Source organism: Platalea leucorodia (assembly GCF_965183815.1).
Source record: "Platalea leucorodia genome assembly, chromosome: 4".
NCBI lineage: Eukaryota > Metazoa > Chordata > Aves > Pelecaniformes > Threskiornithidae > Platalea > Platalea leucorodia.
In genome coordinates, this window is record NC_138826.1 from 58272007 (window position 1) to 58297461 (window position 25455).

Consider the following 25455-nt stretch of genomic DNA (forward strand, 5'->3'; position numbering starts at 1 on the left):
ATCTAATAAGACTCAGCAATGGTTCATGCAGGCTTTTCTGACAACTGACACTGTCTGTCCAGATCAATGAAGATGGGGGATTGCCCTGCCTAAGAAAGAGATTGACAAAAGTAGACCCAGGGACCAAGAACTGAACCTCCTTTATTCTGGGTTGGTTTAGGACAGTGTCTTTGGTCTCTACCATACTGAGCTACCTGCAAGTAACCTATATGAAGGGCTGATGTACTCCTTGCCAAGGAACAGAAGATGCTGCTAGGGAAAATGAGGTGCTGTGTCTGCCTCCAAGAGACATACATACCTATAGTCATAGGCACCACACTGTTCCACTGTGGCTGGTACAGGAAGGCTGAAGGCTCTGTGCCTTCACAAACCTCAGGCCAATATTCAGTTAATGCAGTTTTTTGCATTTCAAGTTTCCAAAGTCTTTTGTATGAGAAAATTCTGATGGCAGATATGATTTACACCATTTGAAGGTACAATGACAGATGCACAGAGCTGCAAGAGCACGGCAGGCTACCCTAGCTTAATTGACTGCATATTGCCAATTTGCACATAAGGTATTAAAGAGATGTTATTTTTCAACCTAAACGTGACAGGACAGTCATTGACAATTATTTGTACTATACCGGCTACATTCCTTCAGCCTCATGATTTTCTTTGTGCAGTGCCTATGCTTCAGTCTAATTCTGAAAATCATGATAAAATACCATGTTGTATTATGCCTCATATGGTGTCCTTTTAAATACGCATGCTAAAATTGTCAGTAACAAGCACCAAAAGCTGTGCCTCAATGCCTATATTTATTAGGCATTTAAATAAGATCCAGTTCATCAAGGACTTCAGTCTAGTTAAAGCTAATAAAAATACAGCAGGAAACAGAAGGGCAGACTTCCCTTTGGCGGTAGGTGGGTTACCTGGTTATAGGCTTGGAGGGGGTTCTTTTCACCCAAGAATTTCCTAAACTCCTTGGTGCTTCCAAAGCAAACCTGCCACTCTGTTGAAAGAGGTGAAAGATGGGGCATTTTGCCAGCTGTCTGGGTGCTGGATTTGAGCTGTCCTCCTAAAAGCTTGGGTGGTATAGTAGATGTAGTACAGAGATTACAGAATGATTTTAATATACATGCGGGATTAATATCTGAAATACTAAGGAGCTGATTTTGTTGTCTGCTTAGGAATTGCAGTGAGGTTAGCTCAGTAAAGTTTATATTCTGTATGTCTAGCTATTTGGAAGAACAAAGCTTCTTTTATAAAACATTTCTCCATAAGGACTTTAAAGAAAATATAATCTGCAAAACACACAATGGCTGTAAAATTAAGTGGTAGGTTCTACTCAGCTTTGCGTATGTTTGGTTATTTCCTCCAGGGCATCTGAAATGCTACAATAGCAAAGCTTTGTCTAGTATCCACCCTCACTTGAGAGTGACAGCAGTAGGGTGTGCTTTAATGAGCCACTGGGTCATGCTTTTCTGTCTGGTTAAGAATGAGCTCCAAGAACTGCAGGATCAGTGATCAGTGCAACGTGAAGGCCAAGCTCACCTCGACAATCCAAATATGTCCTGTCACTCCTGGAATTTGAGGCAGCTGTGAAGGCAGGTTAACAGCTGGAGCACTTTGCCTCAATTTGTTCTCAACCCTCACAACACTTCTAATCTTATTTATTTATTGTCTTAATATTTAACTCCTGGGCAGAAGATGTCACATCTCGGCTCTACCAGAAGGTATTTTACAGAAAGACAAGCAGAAACCCTCAAAGTATTTGGAACTTCAGGATATATGAAGTTCATGGAGAGATAAAACCACTGTAGCTCTTGTTTTAGTAGCAAAGGAGGCTTGGACCAGACAAGGGCACAGCCCTCAAGAGGACAGAGGCTGAACATTTTTGGAAGTACTGTTCTGAAATAAACCATGAACATTGGGAAACAACATGTTAGGCATATGCAGCCAGCTTCTCTTATGTTTAAACATGCATTCTTTGAAAACTTGTATTAAGATTATATTCTTCATTCCGCTACACAAGCCTGAATTGAAGCATGGTCTCTGAAAACTCTTAATAAAAATATAACCAAACATTTGGGAACAAGACATGGGCAAGTCCTAGTGTTTCAAGAAGTAGGGGATAATTAAAAAGGAACCATCTATGTTTATTCCTAAACTCTCAACGTTGTTTAACATTTGTCACTAATGTACACTCTATACCAGAGAGAACTCCATTGCAGGAATGAGAAGTAGTTTCAAAAGCTATTTGTGGCCAATGTTGATCTAACATGAACACTCACTTACCCTCACTGTCCTGGACAGGAGAATGGAAATTGTCCACTTTCTGTGGCTGACAAGGATGAACTTTCCTTACTCTCCAGAAGCATTAAGACGCTGTGGCAACAAATGTGTCCTGTCTTACCCATCCAGAGGATAAGCAATATGCTTCTCATTAAGTCCTGCAAAGATGTACCCTGTCTGATCCTGATGGTTTTACCTTCTTAACTTGGTGCATCAGCCCTTTGTATGTTTACCTGAGCTACACCAGCGTTAACGGGACCACTAGAAAAGCGAAAGGCATATTAAATGCCTTGTTGGTTCTGTACTTACCTTCACAGGCCTGGACTGAAATTCACTTGACTTCTTCTTCAGTTGTACCAAGACAAGTTTTGGGATTAACCGTGTGTCCTCTTTTAACTGAAGTTGCATTGAGCAAGTTACCGCCCCAGGAGACTTTCAGCCTGCTGCAGGCTGCTGCCATCCCTGATCTGCAAGCTGGGTTATTTCTATGAGCATTCCCCAGCCTAGGTCCATGAACATGAACAACACTGGCTTACTAAACTGTTTAAATAAGAGGCTGGAGAGAGTTTGTGATGGAACTGTTGGATGCTTTTTTTTTTTTAAAAAAAAAAAAAAAAAAAAAGAAAAAAAAAAAGAATCTTTACCTCCTGCCTTAAGTAATTAATGCTATCAGGAACCACAAAGCTGAATGGCAGTGTTTTTCTGTATGCCCTACCAACATACCCTTTTAGGGTATGTTTAGTAATATCTGATTGGCCTGCAAAAAGATGAGCTGTGGCCCCTGTCAGGAGATCCTACACAGCCTACAAAGTAGTATGGTGGTTTTAGAGAGTCTTTTTAATGACTTGTGATTTGATACTACGTAACCACTTCTCTTTGCTGTATTTTTACAACAGGATGACCAAGACCTCTCCTTCCCCATGAAATGACCTGCAATCCCTTAGGGAAAGGCATCACACAGGGCAAAGCTGTGGTTCAGATTCAAAGTCAAGCTTCAGCTAAATGGAGACCAGTCTGACAATGACCCTAAGACCTTCCTGAAGTCTGCAGTAGTGATGGTATGGCAATGAAGCAAATTGGATCAGCTTCCTAGTATAATTTTTAAAAGAGCCCCAACACCAGGGAGAGGTGAAAGTACATTGCTGGGGCAATGGCAAGTCAGACAGTCATAAAATTGTGGCTTAAGTGCTAAATAGATTAACCTGAGAGCTATTCTTTAGAGAGTTCAAGGGGCCAATTTTTGCTCTCAATTATGCTGAAGTCAAGGAAGTAGGTCTATTGTCACTTCGAGAAGTATTTCACCTCAATTTTTCACTGCGGCTACATGCAGCTGTGACAGACCAAAGTGCATCAGCAAGATATTCACAAAGCGCCACGCCTCCAGACACACACACACACACGCACACTCTACCCAGCCCCTGGCTTAATTCTCCCAGTGTCAGTTACAACATCAAAATGACAAAACCCGATGGTTTTGTTCAAGAGAACATCTTTTACTGCCTAGGAAGAGGCACAAAGCAGCAGGTGGCATTTGGTTTTTTTCCCTTGAAAGAAGTCAGTCCCCTGTGCTTCAATTACATGTGGGATTTTTCCCATCAGTTAAGTGCAACCCATTTCTGTGATGGCCCCGATACTCCAGCACGGTATGTACCCTGTGGCTGGGAAGGCAAAGCGTTCATCAAGCTCCTTCAAGGCTGCCACTGAGACTGTCTCATAAATCATCTGGCTGGAATAACTCAGGTAGGGCTTAATCCAAAGCCCATTGAAATTGGTGGAAAGCTTCCCACTGACTTCAGCAAGCTCTGGACAGGGACCTCAGGGCTTTATAAAACCACCATCTCAGGCGCAGGACTCCCTCTGCCTCTGAGAAGCAGGATAAAGCCTTGGTTTTGCCACAGAGCAGTCAGAGACGTAGCACATCCCATCGCCCAAGTGGCTGGTAAGGTCTTATTTTCACTGACCTCGCACCTGACCAGTACAAGCCACATGCAAAACGCTAGCAGACAGGCACAGATAATGCTGCCATACTTTGTCCTGGGTTTCCCAGGCTATGCCTGGATAGCTTTGTTTCCCCATGAGGTACAAGAGCTGCTGGGTCCCTGCCAGCTTGGGCACGTGCAATAAATCTGACAGCCTGGGATAAAGCTGGACAAAGCCCCATATGCCTGCTGTTGGCCACATGCCCCCTAGACAGGTCTGCACTGCTTCTCCAAGCATGCTGATAGGCCTCCAGGGTTCCCAGACAAATACAAATAGTCAAAAAATTCTGGCTGGACAAAATTTCTGGGTGGGTGCAGCGAGCCCGTATGGGGAATGCAGGATGTGTGGGATACCTTGAAATTATAAGAGCTTAATATGCCAAAAAAACCACTAGCTTTGTGAGTTGGTGGCAATCTATAGCTGAGTTGCCACAGCATGAACTGCTAGCCAAAGCACATGCCAGGGGTGAACTGCACTGTTGGTCTTTAAAAGGCAAAGCCAGCCTCTCCTCAGGATCAATCCTAAGCATATCAACCCAGAATGCCAGGGCTACACAGCACAACAAAGCATCATTTCCAACAGCTTTCTAATGGGGGGAAAAACAAACAAACAAACAAACAGAAAACAAAACACAAAGCCTAACATCAGCCCTCAAGAATCAAACTTGCACTAAGCATCTCCAAAGATTAGTCATAAGTGGCTGGATATCAGTGGCTCCAGTATGACAGATACTTGGGAAACTGATGGCACATGTATCCTGTCCGGTCCTTACATGGCCTCTGGCCCCTGGGAAAGACCCAATAAGGTCAAGTCACTCCCTCTCAGGCATTTGGTGCATGAGTCCATGCTGCTACAAGGTATCTTCACCGCTCCATCTCTCTTGGGCACAGGCGTCAGGCTGGGAAGACAGGCTTTCTGCGTGCCTTTACCCCAGGAAATGGCAAAATGCGTCACTGCGGCTGGCTGAGTTACAAATACTGCTGTTTGATATGGCTGCTTGCACTTCTGGGTTTACTGTTCTATTCAAAGAAGCCTAAACAGTGTCTGGGAAACCTAGCAAACATGTTACAGCCTACACATAATCATCTGTCTGTCCATCTCCGAGCAGAAATGCTTGCAAGAAATGGTGGTTTCCCCATAGCAAGGCTACAGCCCACTGATGGGAGGGTGCAGGGAAATGCCCTGTTCCCAAGCAGCAGGCACCAGTGCTCAGAGCTGATGGAGCAATATCAGCCTCCATGCCACTCTTTAGGACCGCATGATTTACTTGACAGAACACCCAAAATTGTTCAGAGGGAGGTCCAGCAAGCAGATTGCTGTGGCTTAAGACCTGTACACCAACACATTGTAGTCGTATTTTTAAAGGTGAAGATGATCCCTGAATCCCTAGAAATCTGAATTCACCAAAAACAATTCAGAATGATATATTAATTGGTTAACAACTGCCCAACTGCTGCTGCCCTTAGCTTGACGTGAGTGGTGCAATGCAACAGGGGCGGATGCTCAGCTCCTCCCTGGTGTTGCCCCTGCTGGGCCAGGTTTCCCAGCTCCTAGAGTCACATCTGAACTTGAGAATCACGATCTGTTATTGTTAAGGCAAATCAAAAATAAAAAGGCCAGACTAAATTATTTTTAAGATCTCAAGATTTTTAAAGCAGTCTTGTGACTTTTAAGGGGTCTGACTCATGATACTTGGATGCTTGAAGCTGGCAGCAGTGGAGGGAGTACAGCAAGATTTAGCGCACAGCAATTTATTGCTAAAAGCCTTCAAATGTGTGGGAAAGGGCACGGAGTGCTTCTGCAGCGATTTGGCAGAAAATAGGGACACAGGCCCAAGCCCTTCTCCTCCGGCCAGGCTGCCACCGACCTCGCCTCCTCCACAAAAGTTACCACACAAAATCCCAGCAAAGCCATCCCAGATGTGGCAAAAACACTTCGCAAAAGCAGGCGTGGGTGGGTGGGGAGAAGGCTGTTTCCCATGTTGGTGCTCTCTGGCCCAACTGCTTGCCTTACCCATCACACAGGGGCAGGCATCGCCATTGGCCTGCAGGGCTTGCCACGGAGGGCTCCTTCGAGGGACACCAGTGAGCTGATGGCCGCAGCTTTTGCCTCCCCAGGGCTCCAGTTTCCCCGTGCGTGATTCAGGGACTGGAGCTGGGCCCATGTGTAAAATTGCAGGCCACACTGATGACTTACGGGTACACTTGAAGTCCTGGATTTCAGCTTCCATGGAGGCGAGGGCAGAGCCCCTTATTCCCAACCCCCTGAAGCTGTCACTGCCTCTGCAAGCCCGCCACACCACATCGCTGATGCCCAGACCACCCCACAGCCTCTGCACACTCAAGTAAGGGCTTGGATGCCTTCACAGGGAAGTTTAAGTGACATTTTTCCATAGTGGAAAACACCTCCCGAACTACACCCCCCAGCATCCTCCACAGGCCACCCAGGGCCTCTATTAGCAACAAACTCTAAAGTCTCAGCCTTTCCTTAAAAGATTTTCTGAAAGCAGAAGTACATAACTACCACGTACTATACCATGCACTAGTACAGGCTCTGCAATCCCTTCCACACTGTCCAACAAAAACCTATTGCCCCAGGCTTGAGGAGAAACCTTCTGGAACAAGAAGGCAGTTTAGTGCCACGGCATATTTGTTCCTCTGCCTTTTGGGCGGGTCACCAACCAGGTGACGGCTGCGTTTTGCAAAGGGAGGCTGCTGCCTCGTTTCCCTTTGGCCACCACGCTTCATATGAGTTTATTTATCTGCAGGCAATGCTGCTGCTTTCCAGAGCTCACGGGTTCAGCTTATAGCCTGACAAGAGCTCACATACCCAGTTCTGCATGGCAACACTTCCATTCCGAAAGGAAGGCAGCTATTGCATCTCGTCTACCTGGGATTTCCCCCCCAGGTATCATCAACTTCCATCAGAGAGCCCTGCTTATGTAGCAGGGCCTTATTAAAAAGCTCAAAGCAGGCACACAAAATATATTTGGTATTGCATTCTGCTTACTTCCATTTTAAACTGCTCTGAAAATGTATTTTCTCCCACAACATTCAGAACCTGAAACACCATGGCTTTGTCAGCACACAGGAAAGACCAGAAACGAAAATGAAGTCCATATTCAAAATTAAATATAAAAATGAGAACAAAATGTGCTTAAACCTAAGTTCTATCTTTTTTAAATCACTGCAGTGTTAATAAACTAAATCAAATCTTTGTATCAGAGAAGACATTTCAAAAATAAATGGAGCCTGACTTTCTCCTTGCTTACTCCAGTGTAAATCATGGGAAATTCCATTAAAGCAAACAGAACTGTACAGGTGTAAAATGGGGTTAGTTAATGAAATGTTATTACCAGTATTTTCATGCTGCTTCTTTCATAAATTGACATCATCGTACCCACGTCAAGTTCTGTTCTCATTTGAACCAAAGTAAATCTATAATAATTGATAGCAAATGCTGCCCTCGTTGCCCACATAAAGTGGCTGTAAATGAATAAAAAGTGACAGGCAGTACAAATACAACAGCAATTGCACAGTAACGGCAGACAATTCACAGATATGCTATATTATATATACCAAATGTATCTCAGCTTTCAATTGATATCTTATAATTTTAGCTCTATGTCTGAGAAGACAAACACAATCCTTTCTGCACAGCATTCACTCACATGGCATCTGAGCATGAGTGTTCCTATCAATAATTTCATGTGGCCATAGTCCACCTTAACTGTTTACATTTATCCATATAACAGAATAACTAGAAGCCAGGGCATTTACAACAGCCTAAGAGAATTAGACACTAGACACCCCTGACTTCCAGCCTCTCCTACAATATTAACTAAAGCTATTTTACGGCACATATTGTTAGCAAGGACCCTTTGGTTAGCTATAGCATACTTTGGAATTTAAGACAGAAATCCTCAAAGCCACTGCTAATCAAAGGCAAACCACCGGCACCATTTTCCGTACATAATAGCTCACCTCTCTGCTTCAAGGCGCATTTCCTCACGCTTTTGCCTCCTGAGTTCTCTGCGGCGTTCAAAGTCATCCATGGTGGGTGTTCAAGCGTTCAGAGCTCTGGAAATATCCAAATCTAAAAGGGAGATGACCACTTAGATGAGAGAGAAAACACAATGGACGCGTTTAACCAACTGAGTCTGTTTAGTTTTGTTGTGCTTTCTTAACTTCGCTGTAACTATTTTCTTTTTCCATCAAAAAATTTAACTTCCTCAGTATTGTTGAGATAAACAAGATTAATGAAATGCCTTGTAGAATAAACATAGCCCATGCCTGCATTCAGTTTCCTAGTTAAAATTAAATCAACATGCTTTAAGTAAGGACTGTATACATCTGCTAGCCGCAGACTAGCTATTTGTAACGTCACAGGTCTTTTCTACAAACAAAAGCAACAATTCAGCAGGATTTTAACTTTAAGCTTCCAATTTTTTACTGGAAGCAGTAAAAACGCTGCACAAGAGATTTCTTATTTTCTTTAGTTGCACAGATAATTAAAAGTTTTGCAAAAGTTAGTCCTCGCCTGTCTCTTCCCACCCCCCCTTCAAAAAAAAGGAAAGGAAAGGGAAAAGAGAAGACAAAATGAGAAAAGAAAGAAAAAGAAGAGAAATGGAAAAGAGAAAAGAGGAGAAAAGAAAAAGAGAAGAGAAAAAGAAAAGAGGAAAGAAGAGAAGGAAAATAAGCCGCAGCTTTTAAATACCAGCCAGGAGAAGCCAAACTACGTATAAATCCTGCTCAAAGAACCAAAAGTAACAATTTTTTTTTTTTTTTTTTTAGTTTAATCCACACATTTTCCCCGTGCCCTACCTTCTTTATGATTTAGTCCATGAAATATTTTCCCCTTTACAGTTCTTCATATACAAAGCCTTTCCAGCCTTGGTTTATATCCCATCAAGCCGAGTATTACAGAATTCCCCTGCAGCCCCCAAACCAAAAATGACTACCAGAAAAGGGAAAGCTGTTCTCTTTTTGTCCCTGCTTTGTTTACAGAGCTGTCAGTGGTTAGTTAAACTCTGCCTGGAATCTGGCATTTAAGGCCTGCTCTAAGATTGCTTCCTGTGCAGGGCTGGAGGCCTCAGCTTCCTCTGCAATCCTAGCCTAGGCGCTGCACTCAGAGGATTTCCACCCCCCCCACACACGTCCCCCCCAAAAAACGTTTTCCAGCCCGTTAGTACAAGACCAGCCATTTACGCTGCAGAGAAAGCCGGCATGCAGATGCAAACTAAAATTTTCAACGGTGGCTTATGAACCGCTTGCAGTTTAAGGGAAACGAAGCCAAGGTGCATTTGTAAATTATTTGAAGTGCTCTGTTTGTAGATGCAGATCTGTCTTGCGGCTTTATATTCCTGCCCACCAGTGCAGCGTCCAAGCGCCCTCCCTATAAAATCACTGGCAATAGCAAAGCCTCGCATGACTTAAGGGAATCCATGGCTTTTTCTGCCCCCTTTCTTGGATTAAAACACTGCTGAGGGCAGGGGTTTTGTGAAGGTTATTTTATTAGTTTACTTTTCCTGGGGGTGTTTTTCTTCCTGATTTGTTCCTGGATTGGGGGATTTAAAGTTTTGTTGTTGTTGTTGCAACTTTCTTCGTGTTTCGCTGACTGGCACTGTTTTGTGGAGGTTCAAAGGGAAAGTTAATTTTGCAAATCTAATAGTGATTTTACAATTGCTGCTGCTTTTTTTGAATGCACAATTAGACAATATATATAAAAAGCAAGTTGTAACAAGACATTTTTTCAAATCTTGTGTTTGTTTACTCTTACCACCATGTACCCCTTGAAGAACACAAAACAGAAAATCTGCCGTTTTCTCCTGAGAAGTGTTTTCATCTCAGCCTACGCGTGCTGATAAATCCTGCCTCAGTTCCTTTGCTAGAGGGCCCATGCGTTGCAGGACTGATGTGGTTCCCCCTGGCTGGGAGACGAGGATCAAAGGAGGAATGATACACTACAGAGAGCAAGTTCGAAGCATGCTGCTGGATTTCTGCACAAAGAGGGCAGATAACAGCATCTGCAGGAACTAAGACTGCACCAGGCAGCAGCATTTAGTCTGTGGAGTACAGTCACCATCAGAGATTTAAAATATAAAGAGCTGACACCTCATGTGCTAGAACTGAGAATCCCAAAGTTTTTTTCCCACTCTACCTCCCCAAAGCAGACATGCTTTGACATCTGATTTATTTGCACCTTCATCACTTCTTACCCAGGCAGGTACATCCCCCTCTCCACCTCTCCTGACTAAGGTATACTCCTCTCCTCCCCCCAGCACCAGACTCTGTGCACCCACATTTCCCCCATCCCCTCCCCAAATATCCCAGCCAATATCTCTACCCCTTCCCTTCCTACATGGTCCTCAGCACTATCTCTCATTTCCAAAAACTCAAGCTCTCTTCCTCATGAGGAAAGCTGAGGAGGTTAATAACAACCCAGAACTATTTCTGTTCTTCCTCCCCTCTTTCCTTCCCAGGAGCATAGGGGAGATTGCACAGCAGCCGTAAGAAGTTCCCTGATGCAACAACTTTTCTCCATCTACAGGGTGCTTTTCTGTCGTTCAATGAAGATCAGATGGATAGACATCTTGGGAGGATGTCTAGGGTTTATTAGAGTGTAGTGTCTCTTTTTTTCCTGTTGCACGTTTTTAATAATTTGGTATCAAACCAAAAAAGTTTCATTTTTCTGAAAAGAGGAAAACTGTCCCTAAGGAAACTGTTTCAAATCAAAAGTAATGTTTCATTCAACCTCAAAAAAAAAAAAAAAAAAGTTTTCAAAGTATGATGGAAAATGTTCTGATATCTCAATTTTTTTCTCCAAGTTGGTTCCAGGTATGTTTTTCACCTAATTCAACCAGAAGTCATCAATAAATTTTAAAGAAGCAGAAATATATATATATATTTTTAGCAAATAGAAGTAGATGCCTGAAACTATTTGACCAGTTCCATTCCCCTGACATCCACACACGTATGCAAATTACTGGAATATGGGGCTACTCTTACACTGTGAAAGAGTACACCACAAGAATTGTCATTTTGTTGCTCCTACCTCCAAAACAAGACCCTCAGCATCTTTTCAACCTTTACACAACTGAAATAACACTGAAAGAACCTGAAGTGAACTCTCAGGAGTTTTTGACTACCAGACTCAGAAAAGGGACCTATAGAAGAATATTATGAAGATCTCTGTCCTTGCCTTTTTTTTTTTTTTTTTTAAATACCTCTCAGAAACTACTGAAGATAATTCTTGCTCAGGACCTCAGATTTTCCACAACCTCACATACAAGGGTCTTCTCAGGGTCCCTCTCTTTTGATTCTGAGACTGAACCTTTAGATCATGGGATGTCTGATGAACCCCGTTGTATTCCTGAAGACATGCTAAGAAAGACTAAGAGAAGACAGATAAGCAAAGTAACTTACCTGCAATATTTACCAGCATTGCCACATTACTCGAATCAGAATCATAGCAAAGTATGTGCTCTGCAAATACCATCTCTCTTCAAAAAACACTCTTCATTTCAAAAGCAGTACCAGTCTCTCTCTCTCTCTCTCTCTCCTTTTCATCTCTGCACCTCACATAATGCCTTTGATCTTCAATTGACTGGTTTATTGCTAAAATTTGTTGTGTTTTTCATTGTCTTGCTAAAAAGTGCTTCATTCAAGGGCAGCCATGTTTAATCCCTCCTGGTGCAACACACATGCATGCAAATCCCACTCCCCTTTATGTCTCATCCCATAAGAGAGTTTAAAATTTTGTCTTCTTTCAGCTTTCATCAAGGTGGAAAATAAGAGGAACACACAGTAATTGTAAATATATGACAAAATATTTTAACACCAATTAGTGGGAATATGCTCTTTGAAAGCGAACAATAAATTGGCTAGGTAGAAGTACACGCACAGCCACAATACCTGTATAATTCCAGTATGGAATTATACAATAAACTCCTGTTCTGGCTTAGATTTAATACTGCCCTCATCCTATTCCCAGAACTGATTTCAGAGACAACTCAGCACCCAGGGGGCCTTAAAAACAGATAAACTAAACTGATAACAAGCAGGTGAAAATGCAAACTGCTACTCAGGTCTTTAACAAACAGAAATGTCTGTCTTTCAAGACCTGCCAGTCACCTTTCCATTACACTGAATGAGCTCCCAGACTGTGATGTTTACGCTGAGCCTCTTCACCAGCTTCAACCTAGTTGAGCCAAGAAACTTCAAGACAGAGCATATTCCCTAATATAGGATGGCTGTGTAGTGCACAGGGCTCTACGCTGGCCACGTCTGGTGGCAGCATTGTGCAAGCACATGCCATCTTGCTTCCCTCCCAGTACAATGAAACAATTGCAGATTTTTCTTGGTGACCTTCAGGCCCAAAGAGCCTGAAAGTCAGGCCTGTTTCCTTGACGTGGAATTGCTTACTGCTCCAGTGTCATGAATGCCCAAGGGCAAGCTTCACGCAGACAACTGCTAGGCAGATTGCAAGCTGTGATGACTGTCTGTGCAAGAGAGCATGGATCAGAGCTTTTGCCAGACCCCCTCTCAGCAGTTTGGCCTATTCTTCATTAAAGAATGAGGGCAGAACATAGCTTCAGTCACCTGAAGGGGAGCGAGGGGATTTGGCCTTCGGTTTCTTTGTAACGAGAGATTTTCTGCTAAATTTCCTTACCTAAAGACATCTGCGTGCACAGTGCACCAGGTACCTCCCTTTCCTTCCTTAGCCCAACAAGCCTCTCATGCTGGTGACTGAAGTGGGGTACCAGCACAGACCCATCCTGCACTGTCGTAGGACCCCAGTTCTTTGGGAGCTGGTAGAAATTTTAGGACGCACAGGAAGCACAGAAAAGGGCTAGAGTAGTAAAAAGGACAATAGCAGGTTTCTTCATTAAAGAAACCATTACCAGTTCCTAGCCTCTCCCTCCCTCATCCTGAGCAGCAGGAGGCAGGAACAGTGCAAAGAGAAACAGCTTCAAGATTTCCAGGAGAACTCAAGTAACACAGTGCAGAATAAGGAGGCCAATGAGATATCACAGCCCAGTGCCTAACATTTGAGGTGAACCCAGCAACTGGGGATACTCCTACTTGGTTCTGCCTCTGATTTACTTTGTGGCCTTAAAGACTGAGCCTTAGTCAATTTTGTGCCTCTTAGTCCTTATGTTGTCTCGACCAATTGCAAATTCTTCTCACTGCACATTTGCAGAAGGCTAAAGCACAACCAGGCCCCAGGTTCGATCCCGGCCACTACATGTAACTAACAAGCCATATCCTACAAATAGAAATGTCTGCTGCAGAGAAGGGCTGACCAAAGGTGATAAAGGGAAATTCTTTCTGAACCTTTCCTACAGAGGGGTAGTAAAGGGAAGACTTCCAAGCCCAAAGGCTTTCTACACGCATGCAGCTGGACCTCTGACTTCTGACCTGTCCTCACTGCAGGATCAGGTGGTAACACAAGACCTAAGTTACTCTGTCATTGCCCTGTTGTTTTTCTTTTTTGATACTCCCACAAAAAGGATCTAATGTCTCATTAAAGCCTGACAAACTGAGACTGCAAGCAGCTTTGTAAGTTGTACCCCATTAATCCAAATGTCCCATTTTCCCATCTGTCCCCACTTCAGTTGTCCCAAAGCCCTATTGTAGAGGTGTAGACCTTTCAAATGTCAGTGGTCAGTGAGAAGCATGAAGAATATTTTGCTCCAGCTGGCTACGTGTCATGATATCCACCATATCCCTAGGACTAGCATTGCCCTTTCTTTCTACCTCCTCCACCTCAGAAGTGAAAACAGAACCTCTTCATTGCCCCTTTTGCAGCTGAGAGCAACTCAGCAAGCAATACTCATTGTCTAAGTGTGACTTGTTTAATCTGGCACCCACGAAATGCAGGTATGACAAGCATTCTACTGCAATATATGGGAGAATTAGAGTTCCTTAATCTATCTTCAGTCAAAACAAATCTCTTTTCTATGAAAATCTGTCGGAAAACATTTGGAAATTATTTTCACTGCTCCGCTTTTAATTCTGCATTAGAAGCATTCAGTGCCACTCAGATCTTTCAGAAACAGGTGCAACTTCATTGAAGTCAAAAGGTGGAGCTCAATGGATTGATTTGTCCTTTGTCACACCTCGTGCATGCTCTTTCTTTAATCTGAGGTGTTGGATATTGCTGGCAATCATATATTACCAATAGTAAAGCTTACATTTAAAGAGGCTCTTCTTTCCTCTATAAATTCATTTTTAATGTTCCTTTCACGTAAAGCCACATCTGCAATTGTTACTATAAACTTGGCCAAGTACTCATGGTGACTGCAGATGATAAACTCTTGTACATACATATACACACACATACGCATACTCATATCAAGCAGCTTTATTCCTTCCCAAACAGAATAGCTCATTTGGGACTCAAGGCAAAATAAACGTATTAGGTCACGTGAACATACAGTTTTATTCCAATCTAGCCTGTACCTTGTTTCATCGGACCATGCTTCTTAGGACTTCCAAGGAAAAATTCATCAATGGCAAACCAACCAAGTGCAGTTCATACTTAGCATCAGAAAAGCAAACTTTGGAGGTTTCTCAAAGTCACAATTTCTGTTCTCAGAACACTTCACTTCCATCTACATGTGTATGTCCAAATGACTGACTCTGTGAGAAGGAGACAGAGAATGACCTAGAATTTCAACAAGGAAGTCAAATAACTCATCTGTTAAAATCTCTGTTTGTGGCATAAGGTACATTTTCTATATCCTCTTTCACAGGAGTAAAAAAAGCTTATGTACATTGGTGAGGCATTTTTAAACCTGATTAACATATTAGGTAACATCTCTGTGGCATCCTGAGCAAAACTATGTAGTGATTGCTTAAAACAGAAATTCCTAGTTGGTGCTCTGCAGACTACTGATGGCCCACAGGACCACACCACGGTCCAGACCCTTGATTCAAATAGGTGCTGAACAGGTTTCACCCACCCTGGCTACAGCATAGGTTACCACAGTGAATGCCACACATGTCCTTGCTTGTCGTTGTCAGCTCCTGTTGCTGCAGGGTGAACCACATAGAAGTGTTGACAGGGAGCTTTATATAGGACGTTGTCCCTGCCACAGAGTTCACTCCTTGAGTCTGCAGCTAAAAGATCCACAGCTTTAAATACCTTCTGAAGTCCATCTCTCATATCCATGATCTAATTCAGCACTAGGGAAGGAGCATTACAGAGCTGCACCATCCCAGAGGTGTTAATAAACATCTAGCATGCTGCTGCTAACACTGCAACACACTTCAAAGCATGCAACAGTAGGACCTATCATCCCAGAGCCAGTCAGTTACAATGGGAAGTCCTCATTTGTCTTTATTCCCTTGGGCAGGCTGAGTGTGGGTATGCCATTTCCCTCCTCCCACTTCCTTCCTCATCTTTCTCCTACTACACATTGACATAAGGGCCAGGCAGAGCTTTCTCTTGACATTTGGATTTGCATATACTTGTCCCACCCCTGATCTCGGTAACATTTGTCTATCATTTCCCATTAGCAGACAAAGGAAGAAACAAGACATAGCGGGAAGCTGCTGGCACAGCCGCTGGTTCTCATGTTAGAAGGATTGACCCTTGACTCTCCCCTTCAAGTGTCCTCTGAAGTATTTCAAGTATGTTGTCCCCAAAGACCAGAAGATACTGAAATATTATTCGTATACAGACTAGAGCTGAAATCCTGGTCCTGTTGGAATCCCTGGCAAACTTCCCAGAGACTTCAATCAGGACTGGATTCCACCCTCACAGGCCAAATTCATCTAATATACACCACAAAAGATCATTGAGCTTACCCTGCACGTCAGAAACTGGTGGGGTCTCAGATTATGCCAAAACAGGCTACTTCATCCTCTCATACCTTTGTGCACACACACATAAAGGCAGAATTTATTTTACTCTTGCAATGCTTACTTGTGGGAAACAAGTTATTTTTACTCATATTATCATCACTGAGGAAATACCTAGTGCTTGCTGCAGATACAAAGGGCAGCTGAAAATTGCATTGTCCTTCACTACTGTTCAATCGTAAGTCAAGATATCTCAGGTAATGACAACGAGGCCCCCGTCTCAAAGGACAACACACACTGAAACCAAAGGGATTTTACACTTCACAAAACAGTTTGTAAAAGTGCTTAGTCCCAAAATGAGCTCTGGCTTGCATTCGCTTTTTCTTTGCGTTCAAACGCTGGGAAGCAGGCTCATGGGATATCATTCACTAGTTAGCCTTGTCTTTTATCTGCTTCTACCAGAAAAGACCTTCAGCTTCATCACATTAATTTAATCACAAGAATACCCACATCATGCAGTTAGTCCTCCTGGGCACTTTGTTGCAGATCTGTGGCCTGACTGTTAAAACGTGTGGCAATGCCCCAGCTGTTGGCCAGCTTCATCTCTCACTGAAACCTTTAAGAGCAGAAAACCAGTGCCCATACCAACACCTTCCAGTCAGGAGCTATTTGTTTCTTAATAATAGGAAAGAACAGACAAACATCACTAAGAAACAGATTAGGTCCAGCTCAGATGACGAAGCCATATTAAAGAGGAGAATGCATTTCCTCTTGCCCTATAAATGGCAATACCAATTCTCCCCTTGATTTCTATTAGAAAATAATCAAATAATCAGAGCATGGGAAAAAATATCACACAGGCACAAGAAGCTGCACAACTGTGGAAAAGCCAGTCTTCAGTTTCTGGCCTATGCAAATAATACTGCCACATTGTATCCATTCAATTTGTGCCTTTTCCCTATGCCTTTAAAGGAAAAATTACTTATTCTTGTCAATGCCCTCTTATCTGACTTCACATCCTCTGGAGAGGGAGCCTCACACTAGCCCAGCTGGCAGATGTCACGGATGCACTGCGTGCCTTGATGCTGCCAGCTGCCTCCTCTCTGAGGGAAACGGTATAGCTGTAAGTGTGGCTGGTGGAGTGTGCATCAGGACATGTAGTGACACAAGTGTCAGCCAGGATCGCAACCATCTGGGAGAGGGGCAGAGGCTGACCCTGAACTGGAACTAGGTGCAGTGGAGGTGCAGCTGGGGACAGAAATACCCACAGCAGCTGATGACCATGCACTGAGTGCTAATCACCATGATGCTGTTAGTCCCTTCTCAATGTGAAAAGTCACGAGCCCACGTGGTGAGGTGCCACCACAGTGGTGTGAAGCAGGACAAGCCACCGGAGCAGAGAGCACGCTGGGGGCTCTTGCCTAGTGGAGTTAGTCACCCAATGATGCAGGCAGGCATGACACAAGACAGGGTGGTCTGGTGTCCATCATGACAAGCAGAGGCTCGCACTGGGAGTGGCAGTCACAGCTCTGGCAGTAGGCAAAGGGTGTGGGCTAGGAGCAGGGCAGGCATCATCCAGGGAAGATGTTGCTTTGTCCAAGTGCAGGAGCATTTCTTCTGCACCAGAATTGGCAAGGAATCCAGCAGTAGCAGTGCAGGTCTCCACACTTGCCTCTCCACTAGAGAGAAGGGTTTGCACCTCCATGCAAAGACCTCATCAGAGATGGGAAGTATCTGCCTCTCTGCCTCCCTGACTTCTGCTACTCTGCTCCTGTCCCTCTCATTTGGTGCTCCCCTCTTGTCCTACCCTTGCACCACCCCTATTGACCTTCAGACTCACATGCAACATTCCAACAATACGTTGCGTGAACTTATTTGTGTCCAAGTAGGTTTTATGAATGTTTTAGCACTTTATCACACTCTTTCTCTGCATCTCTCAGGTCTTGAATTAAAAAGCTAAGGTAATGCCGTTAAAAATAATAAAATGTTCGAGCAAGTCTAAGGTAAGGTTCCAACAGCAACATCCACTCAGCCAGACTTCACATGTTTTCTGGAACGCATTTCAAAATACAAAATCATGATATATTAAGCTACATAGTCAGTCATAAAAAAGTAATAGAAAATAATATGAAGAAACAATGCAGCCAGCTTACTGTGGCTTCATTTTTGTATTTTCAACCCTTTTTATTTTCCTGTTAAAACATGCAGCCCCTAGGATCCAGCTCTGCCTAATGCTGAGCATCATAAACTAATGAGAGTTGAGGGGTCTCTGTTCCTTGCTCTATGGAACCAGCAATAAGAAACAATACCAAGCTTTAGTTGTGATCCTGGCATTTTTAAAGAAAAAAATACTACAAAAAACCCACCCCTAAAGTTCTTTGGTTTGTTGATCTTACTAGTTGTGCCCTAAGAGACACTAAGTATTTTGAATCCAACGAGTTCCTCAGAAGAAATTAATGATAAATTTTCGAGGTCTTGCATGTTGCTCTTGAACTTTAATTAACTCATCTTCCCTCCCAGTACCCGTACACTTACTTTGCACATACACAATGCATGTCACCGTGATAGATACATTGCAGCTGAAAGTCCAGTTACTCAATGGCAGAACATCATGGAAATCTGTGGAATTCCACCAGGAATGGATCTAGCTGCAGAAATTTCTACTGGGCTTTTCCAGCTCACACATTTAAAGTCATCTTTACAAATGAAACCCAGATTGTTTCCTGCCAAGTAGCTATATAAATTTATCTCTAATGAGCAGCAATTCTGTGTTATTTTGGTTGAAAATTGAAGCATGAGGTCAGTGCCAGCTTTAAAGAGGTAAAGCAGGGCAGCAAAAATACAAAGCCTTTCAACAGGACAACTCAAACAGCGTACCACAAAATAGATGCCCCTCAAACCATTTGCCATATTTGAAGTTTACATCACAGATCCCACTTTATGCTGGGCTTAGCTGAAAACAAGGAAACACTAACACAACAACGTCACCAAACCAGAAGACCCGACAGCAGTGAGGCTCTGTGGCAACAAAAGAACAATAGGCAAGATGACACGCTTGCATGCTGTGCATGAGCCAGCATAAAACCTGACACAGCAAGATTACGATATTGCCAGCTACCCTCATAAGACTCACACAGACAAGCTGTTAGATAATCTTGACAATAATCTGATTGCCATCTAGACATTCAGGCACAAACACATATTGCCAGCAAATACCGCAACAGCAACGCATCAGTAATGTTGTATGCAACTGTGCACTGCTTCACTGTGCAGGGGAACAGCATTGCCAAAACTTTCAACAGACCCTGGCTCAGAGTCAATTAAACAAGACAGGTGAGGCCTGACAGTATCCTGTGCACTTAATACTGAGAGCACACAGACATACATACTTACTTTGTATTAATGTGACAAAGGAAAGCTACACTTGAGCACTGTATCAAGCCAATAAATTTTACAGTTGTTTAATTTTTTTAGGAACAGTGCCTCAGACAATGTCTGTGTGGTCCAGAAAAGAAAATGTTTAATCTTCCTTCAAAAAATAAATGGGGGGGGGGGGCAGAATAAATCTCTGTACCACGCATTATCTGCTACCTTTCCCTAAGTCGTCTTCCCTAAGGATCCAAAACCCCTATGGTGTCTCCTCCAGCCTCCCTTGTTGCCACGTTAGGTCCACCCAGCTCAGAATGAGACACAGAGCGCACGTGGTTGGTCACAGTCTAAGTTCTGGGCACTGAAGGCGCATGAAGCACATTTTTCACAGTCAACCTACAGAGCTGGGGTTTATGTGTACAAAGTGTTGGCCAAAACCAGAAACACAACAATGGAAGGGGAGGGAAGGAAGGACAACTTCTAATCTGTTTGTAAATGCTCTACAAATAGGAAAGCAGCCTATGTTTACTAAGCAAATTGTGTTTCATAACTCAGTCACCTCATCTTTAGTTATGGGCTAGCTGGAAAAAAAATCATTGAACTCAGCCTTCAAACCTTATGCCTTCTTCAAAATGATGAAAGCAGAAATAATTGCAGTGTGCACTGAGACCTTCTGATGGCAGCTGCTTCACAACTCACCAGATCTGATGGCTCTACAGGAGTGGAATACAACTAGAGAGACAACCTCTACAAGGATACCCTATTAAATAGCTGGAAAAAAGCATTAGGAAGGCAAGGGAACAGAGGCAAGAATGGGAAAAGAGGTCTGAAAAAAAGAAATAGACTCTGGAAAAGATGTACAGAGAAGGATCAAACTAAAATCCCAGATCATAATGCTTGCAAACTTGGAGGATTTTTACAATCCATACCCCAGATAAAAATCCTGAAAATAGCTTGCACCCTTAGGGTGAACAAAGAAAATAAAAGCCAGATCTGAAAATCATAAATAAACATGAGTAAACTAGCCAGATTTTTCGGTGCTTACCTGGACCAAATCAAACCTTTACAACTTGTAAATACTGACAAGTGTCACTTCAGATATTATTAAAGGATTCCCTAAATATAACAGACAGAAAACATGCTTCTTGATGTAGCCTAGCCTAACTTTTTAGGAACAGAAAGTATAAATGTTAGCTATATAGCTGACGCTGCACTTCAAGTTTGCACTCGGTTGCACCCATATACCTTCACACAAAGCCAGGTAAAAAACAAAACATGAACGCTTACAGTCATATAAAATACATGTGCAATATACCCTAGAGCACCTCTTAAGTGATACCACTTGCAAGACACACCAAATAAAAATCCACATAAAGACAGCACCAGTTCTTCTCCTGGCCAAGGAGCGTTGGAGAAGACAAACTCATAATGTACTTCTTTCAAACAACATGGTGTCACAAATGACATTAGAAAAACTCTGCCCAAAGCAAAGCGTTGTATAGGGAATACACGATTGCAAAGTCTGAAGGATGTGCACGTACTTCAGAGAGGGCACATAGTCAGAACATCTGAATTTTTACTATCTTTGCTACTGCTTTAAGTCCATATTATTTTGGTATCTACACTAAAAAGGAAAGAGAAATATCTTTGGAGATGACTAAGCAGTTTCTTGATTTCTATTAAGTACCAAAAAGCAGTCCTGCCAATTTATTAATATTTAAGTTTCTACAACTTAATATAAACTTGGTTCCAAGAACTACATAGGTCTCCTTAAAGTATGTGTAGCAATAAGTCAATGCTGTGCCAGCTGGCAGATTAAACAAGCCATTAAAGTAGGCTCCTACTGAATTTAAAGGATTGTTTTTCATCTTTTCCCTCTCTACTCCTCTACATCCAGATGTATTATTTAGGGAATATTTTCCAGTCCCAGTAAGAAAAGTAAAAGAAATGCCCTTGGCACTTAATGAGTTTTTCCTCCAATGTGGTCTCCTGCTGCACTTGGAATTTATTCCATTACTGTATGGCTTGCAATGGTCCCAAAATACCTCTGACTATATGAAAAGACGGGGAAAGTGTGTTTGGGGTAGGTATGGTTCTTCATTCAAAAGCAGGGACAGCCTGGGGTGATTGATCTTAGTGGATGATTTCATTCAGGCCATCATTATCCCAGCGTGCCACCCCACAACCCATGCCCTGCAGCCCCTTGTGCAGGAGACCAGCAGTGTTGCCTGCACATTATAGTTGGGAAAAGCAGAGCACACTAGGATTAAGGACAAGGCCAACACCAGCCTGAAGCAGGTTGGCAGACAAGTTTCTCTGCAGTCCCTGCAGGACTTCAGTGATGAGAAAAAAAAACAAAAACAAAACAAACTGTGGTAAAACACTGTGCCTTCACAGAACAGAGGCTTTCAGCATATCATTTTTCCATCAGAGGTTCAAATGCTTATTTGAACTTTGTTAAAACTATCTGAACTTCATGACCTAGCAGTATTCAAAGGAAGAATGAGTCTAGAATAACTTTGGTATTAAACCAGCCCTGGTGTCATCTATAACAATATAACAATTATATAACAGTATTTCAGATAAAAATGCCCCCTATAACAGTTTTCCAGATAAAACCTCCAAAAGGTCAGAGTTGTGTCTGCTCCCTGTGGCCACTTCAGACTGACTGGAACTACTGGCAGCTGAAGGAAGAGCACCAACTTTTGATATGCCTGGAAAATAATTTTATAAAAATTGAAATAAAAAAACCCCACCACCTAGGCCTCCCACAATATTTCAGTTCCTGGGTAGTAAAATGAGTTCATTCCCATAAACTTGCTACTGAACTAGAAAACAAAAAGGCCTTAAAACCAAGTATAGGCACAGAGCCAGAGGCTGAGATAGCCAGCTCCGGAGCTTGACCGTGACACAGAGCATCTCCTTCCCTGGGAGCAAGAAGCCCCTCCAGGCTCCCACTCAGGCCATATCTGGTCCCACAGAGTGAGTGAGCCCCTTAGTCCCAGGCAGACCCAGCGACAATCTTGGCCCATGCAACGACTTCAGAATTTGGCTCAAAAAGAGTTTGAGTTGCCAAAATTGTTCTGTGGGTCACAAACATTCCCTGCCCCCTTTCTGAAGGGGCAGTTTAATTCTTAATTGTATAAAGCTGAAGTGTAAAATCTGTATTTTGCATGTATTCTTTGTTTCTAATACTCGGTATCCGTAAGGGGACTCCCTTGCTTGGCTAGCAGTCGGGATTCATTAGACCTTTTATGATGATTCTTTCTGGTGTGCAGATATATGATGAATCTCAGATGTTTAAATAGCATATAACAGTGCTCCATTGACCTTGCTGAGTACAGTTGGAGGGAAAGAAAGGTAATTTTCCTCAAAGAAATGTTAAAAATGTGTCTCCACTATAGCCCAGATGCAGAGGATAAAGAAACTCCAGAGGGATTAAAATATTTTAGATTAATTTGGAAGAAGGCCACATTGTGTAAAGCCTGGTTAGTTTGGGCCTTTCCAATTCCACGCCATATAAACAAACCCATTTAAACTGCATTTGTTAGAAGGAATGTTTTAAAAAAAAAAAAAAAAAAATCCCCCAAAGTAGTTGTAACTCAAATGACCTCCAGTTCTGTATTCTCTTCTTACTGCCTAAAGAACAAACATATGTACAATATATTCTAGCCAGAGCTTGTGCAGTTGCTGCATGATTCATACTGCTTGAAAATTAAGTCATTTAAGTAAAGGGATTCCGGCTCCCTCAAGCAAGGTTTTAAAACTGAAGCAAGGTTAGATCTCGTTGGTTTTGGAGCCAGCTTCCATACTTCGAACAAGACCATTGCTTATAGATCTTTGCTTTGAGCTGAGTGGAAGGAATAAAAGAAGAAAGGAAATTGAAAGGAAGACGTGGAAAGAAAGGAAAAGAGGGAAAAAGAAAAGAACCCGTATCATCAACACAACTATATAAGGACTAACCTAATGTTCAGCGTGCCACTGTCTGGCAGAAGCAAGTCCTTAATGTTTACTCACTTTCAAGGTCAAATTTTGCCCCTTTTACTCACACAGAATAGAGTTTTTGCCTGCAGAGTCTTCCAAAGAGACAAGTCACGGAGTGTGGTACTAAATAACCACAAAAAGTAGAGGGTTGCTGATGCTTATGAGTTAATCAAGTTGAGACACAAAGGAATATGAGAGTAGCAGTGATCCAGCCAGAGGGGTAACAGTATGAAACACACAGTGAGTCATTTTGCACGATTAGCATCTACAAAACAGTGGACATTTAAAGTAAAGGGACTTTCCTTATCGTAAACCATTAATCCCAGAGCAACTCAACATGAGGAATACCCTCCTATCTGCCATGTGGATGAAGAGAGTTCTCCAGCAGTCCCAGGCTTCCTTGAGTTCTTGAAATGGTACCCAAGTATTTGACCGTAACTCAGTCACCACGCAAATTCCTCTCCCCTTGGAGGACGTGAGGCAGCTGGCCCAGCCGAGGACAATATATTGTCTGCTCTCTCCCAAATACCTAAACAACATCATTTCACCACTGAATGTAACCATCTTGGAGAGGAACGTGGCAACTTGACTGAAGTTCAGAACAATACAACTCAGCAGTTTAGAATACAAAATGAGGAAAAATATCATTTACATTACAAGTAATGTACTTTCAGAGAATAAAAGGTTAATTTAAGTTCTGGGATTTGAGGGCTAGCATCCCTTCTCTTATTGAAGTTACGAGATGTTCTGAATATGATATTGCAAGAGGCTATGATGGTTCTGACATTATAGCCATAAAATTCAACTGTAATGATGGCTTCTACAGCTATAATACATTTGATAGCACATCATTTGCTTGCTACAATGCTACCAGTTTAAGTTTTCCGTGTGATCCTTTTCCTCTTGATGGTTACTGTGCATTAGCGATAAACACGTTCTCCAGCATCTCCTGCACATTTTTACTTTGATTGCATCTATAACCAGCCCTGTGCTCCCATATTCAGCCTGATTGCATGAATGGAAGGGATACATTAAACTCTCTTTGGAGATACTCCAGGTTTGCAGGGATATAACCATAACCAGAAAGATGGCCAAGGGGATTTTTACATCATCAAAAAATCAATTCAGAATGTAGAACTTCTTGTGGTTGGGTTTTGTTCTTCGACTGTCATGTATGGACCTTTGTTTGTTGACATACCCCTCTACATGTTCATGAAAACAAGATGTTCTCTAGTCACTTAAACTATCATGGCAAAACATTTTAAATAAATACTTCACATAATTTCAGAAACAGATGCTAGATAGTAAAATTGCATGTTTGCAACAGAAATGGCCAAGACCTATTTATTAGTGCTTGGAATTTTCTATTTTGTGCTTCACATTATCACCAGCAACGCATGAAAAACACAACAGCTATTACATCCTAAGCTTTCCTCTTGAAATGTATTTATTTTTTAAATTTACTCCAAGAAGTTTGAGTAGCAGTTAGTATTTTTCAACAGTCTTAACTCTGATCTTTCACTCATGTGCCTGTTACAATTTTATGTCCACATATTTTTTCTTTTCTGCACCTTCAGTAGGATTTGGGTTTGTCTGCTCTACCATCTCACATAGTGGCATATATAGAGGCTCCTCTGCTCCATGTAGAAAGACATACAGGACTCTTGTGATAATTTCTGCTATGTCCAGAATATCATCAAGACATTCTAACTTCCACCTGTCTGAAACAGAAGTTATGCTCTGCAGAGAAGCTTCCCACTTTCACCTTAGCAGTGGCATCATTCCTCTGTGGTGTACCACTTAAGATCTGGAAGGAGCAATGCCCTTCACACTGCTCATAGTCCTAAAGTTGCTGCATGGCCCTTTAAAAGAAAACATCCAATTCTGAAAGGTATCTCTTTTGAGATCCTTTCTGTTTCAGTTTAGCATCAATACTGATAAACATTAACCTAAGAAAGTTTATAAGATATTCAGCCTAAATTTTGCTTCTCTTAGTAGTTCTAGCCTAAACGTTCTTCCTTGTAGTACTCCTAGTTAG

General features: G+C 42.5%; 1 protein-coding gene across 8 annotated transcripts in view; it reads right to left on the bottom strand.

Annotated features, from left to right (window-relative positions):
- The window catches only part of CALD1 (caldesmon 1), a 248553-nt gene that overhangs the window by 87254 nt on the left and 135844 nt on the right, over positions 1-25455 (bottom strand). For 7 of the 8 annotated variants that reach the window (XM_082311259.1, XM_082311265.1, XM_082311264.1 and 4 more), the window contains one exon: positions 8241-8352. In XM_082311259.1, the coding sequence (XP_082167385.1) occupies positions 8241-8311 (71 nt within the window). In that variant the 5' untranslated portion in view covers positions 8312-8352. Of the gene's footprint in view, positions 1-8240; positions 8353-9080; positions 9201-25455 lie in introns of those variants that run through there. The other variant, XM_082311260.1, reaches the window with a different exon arrangement.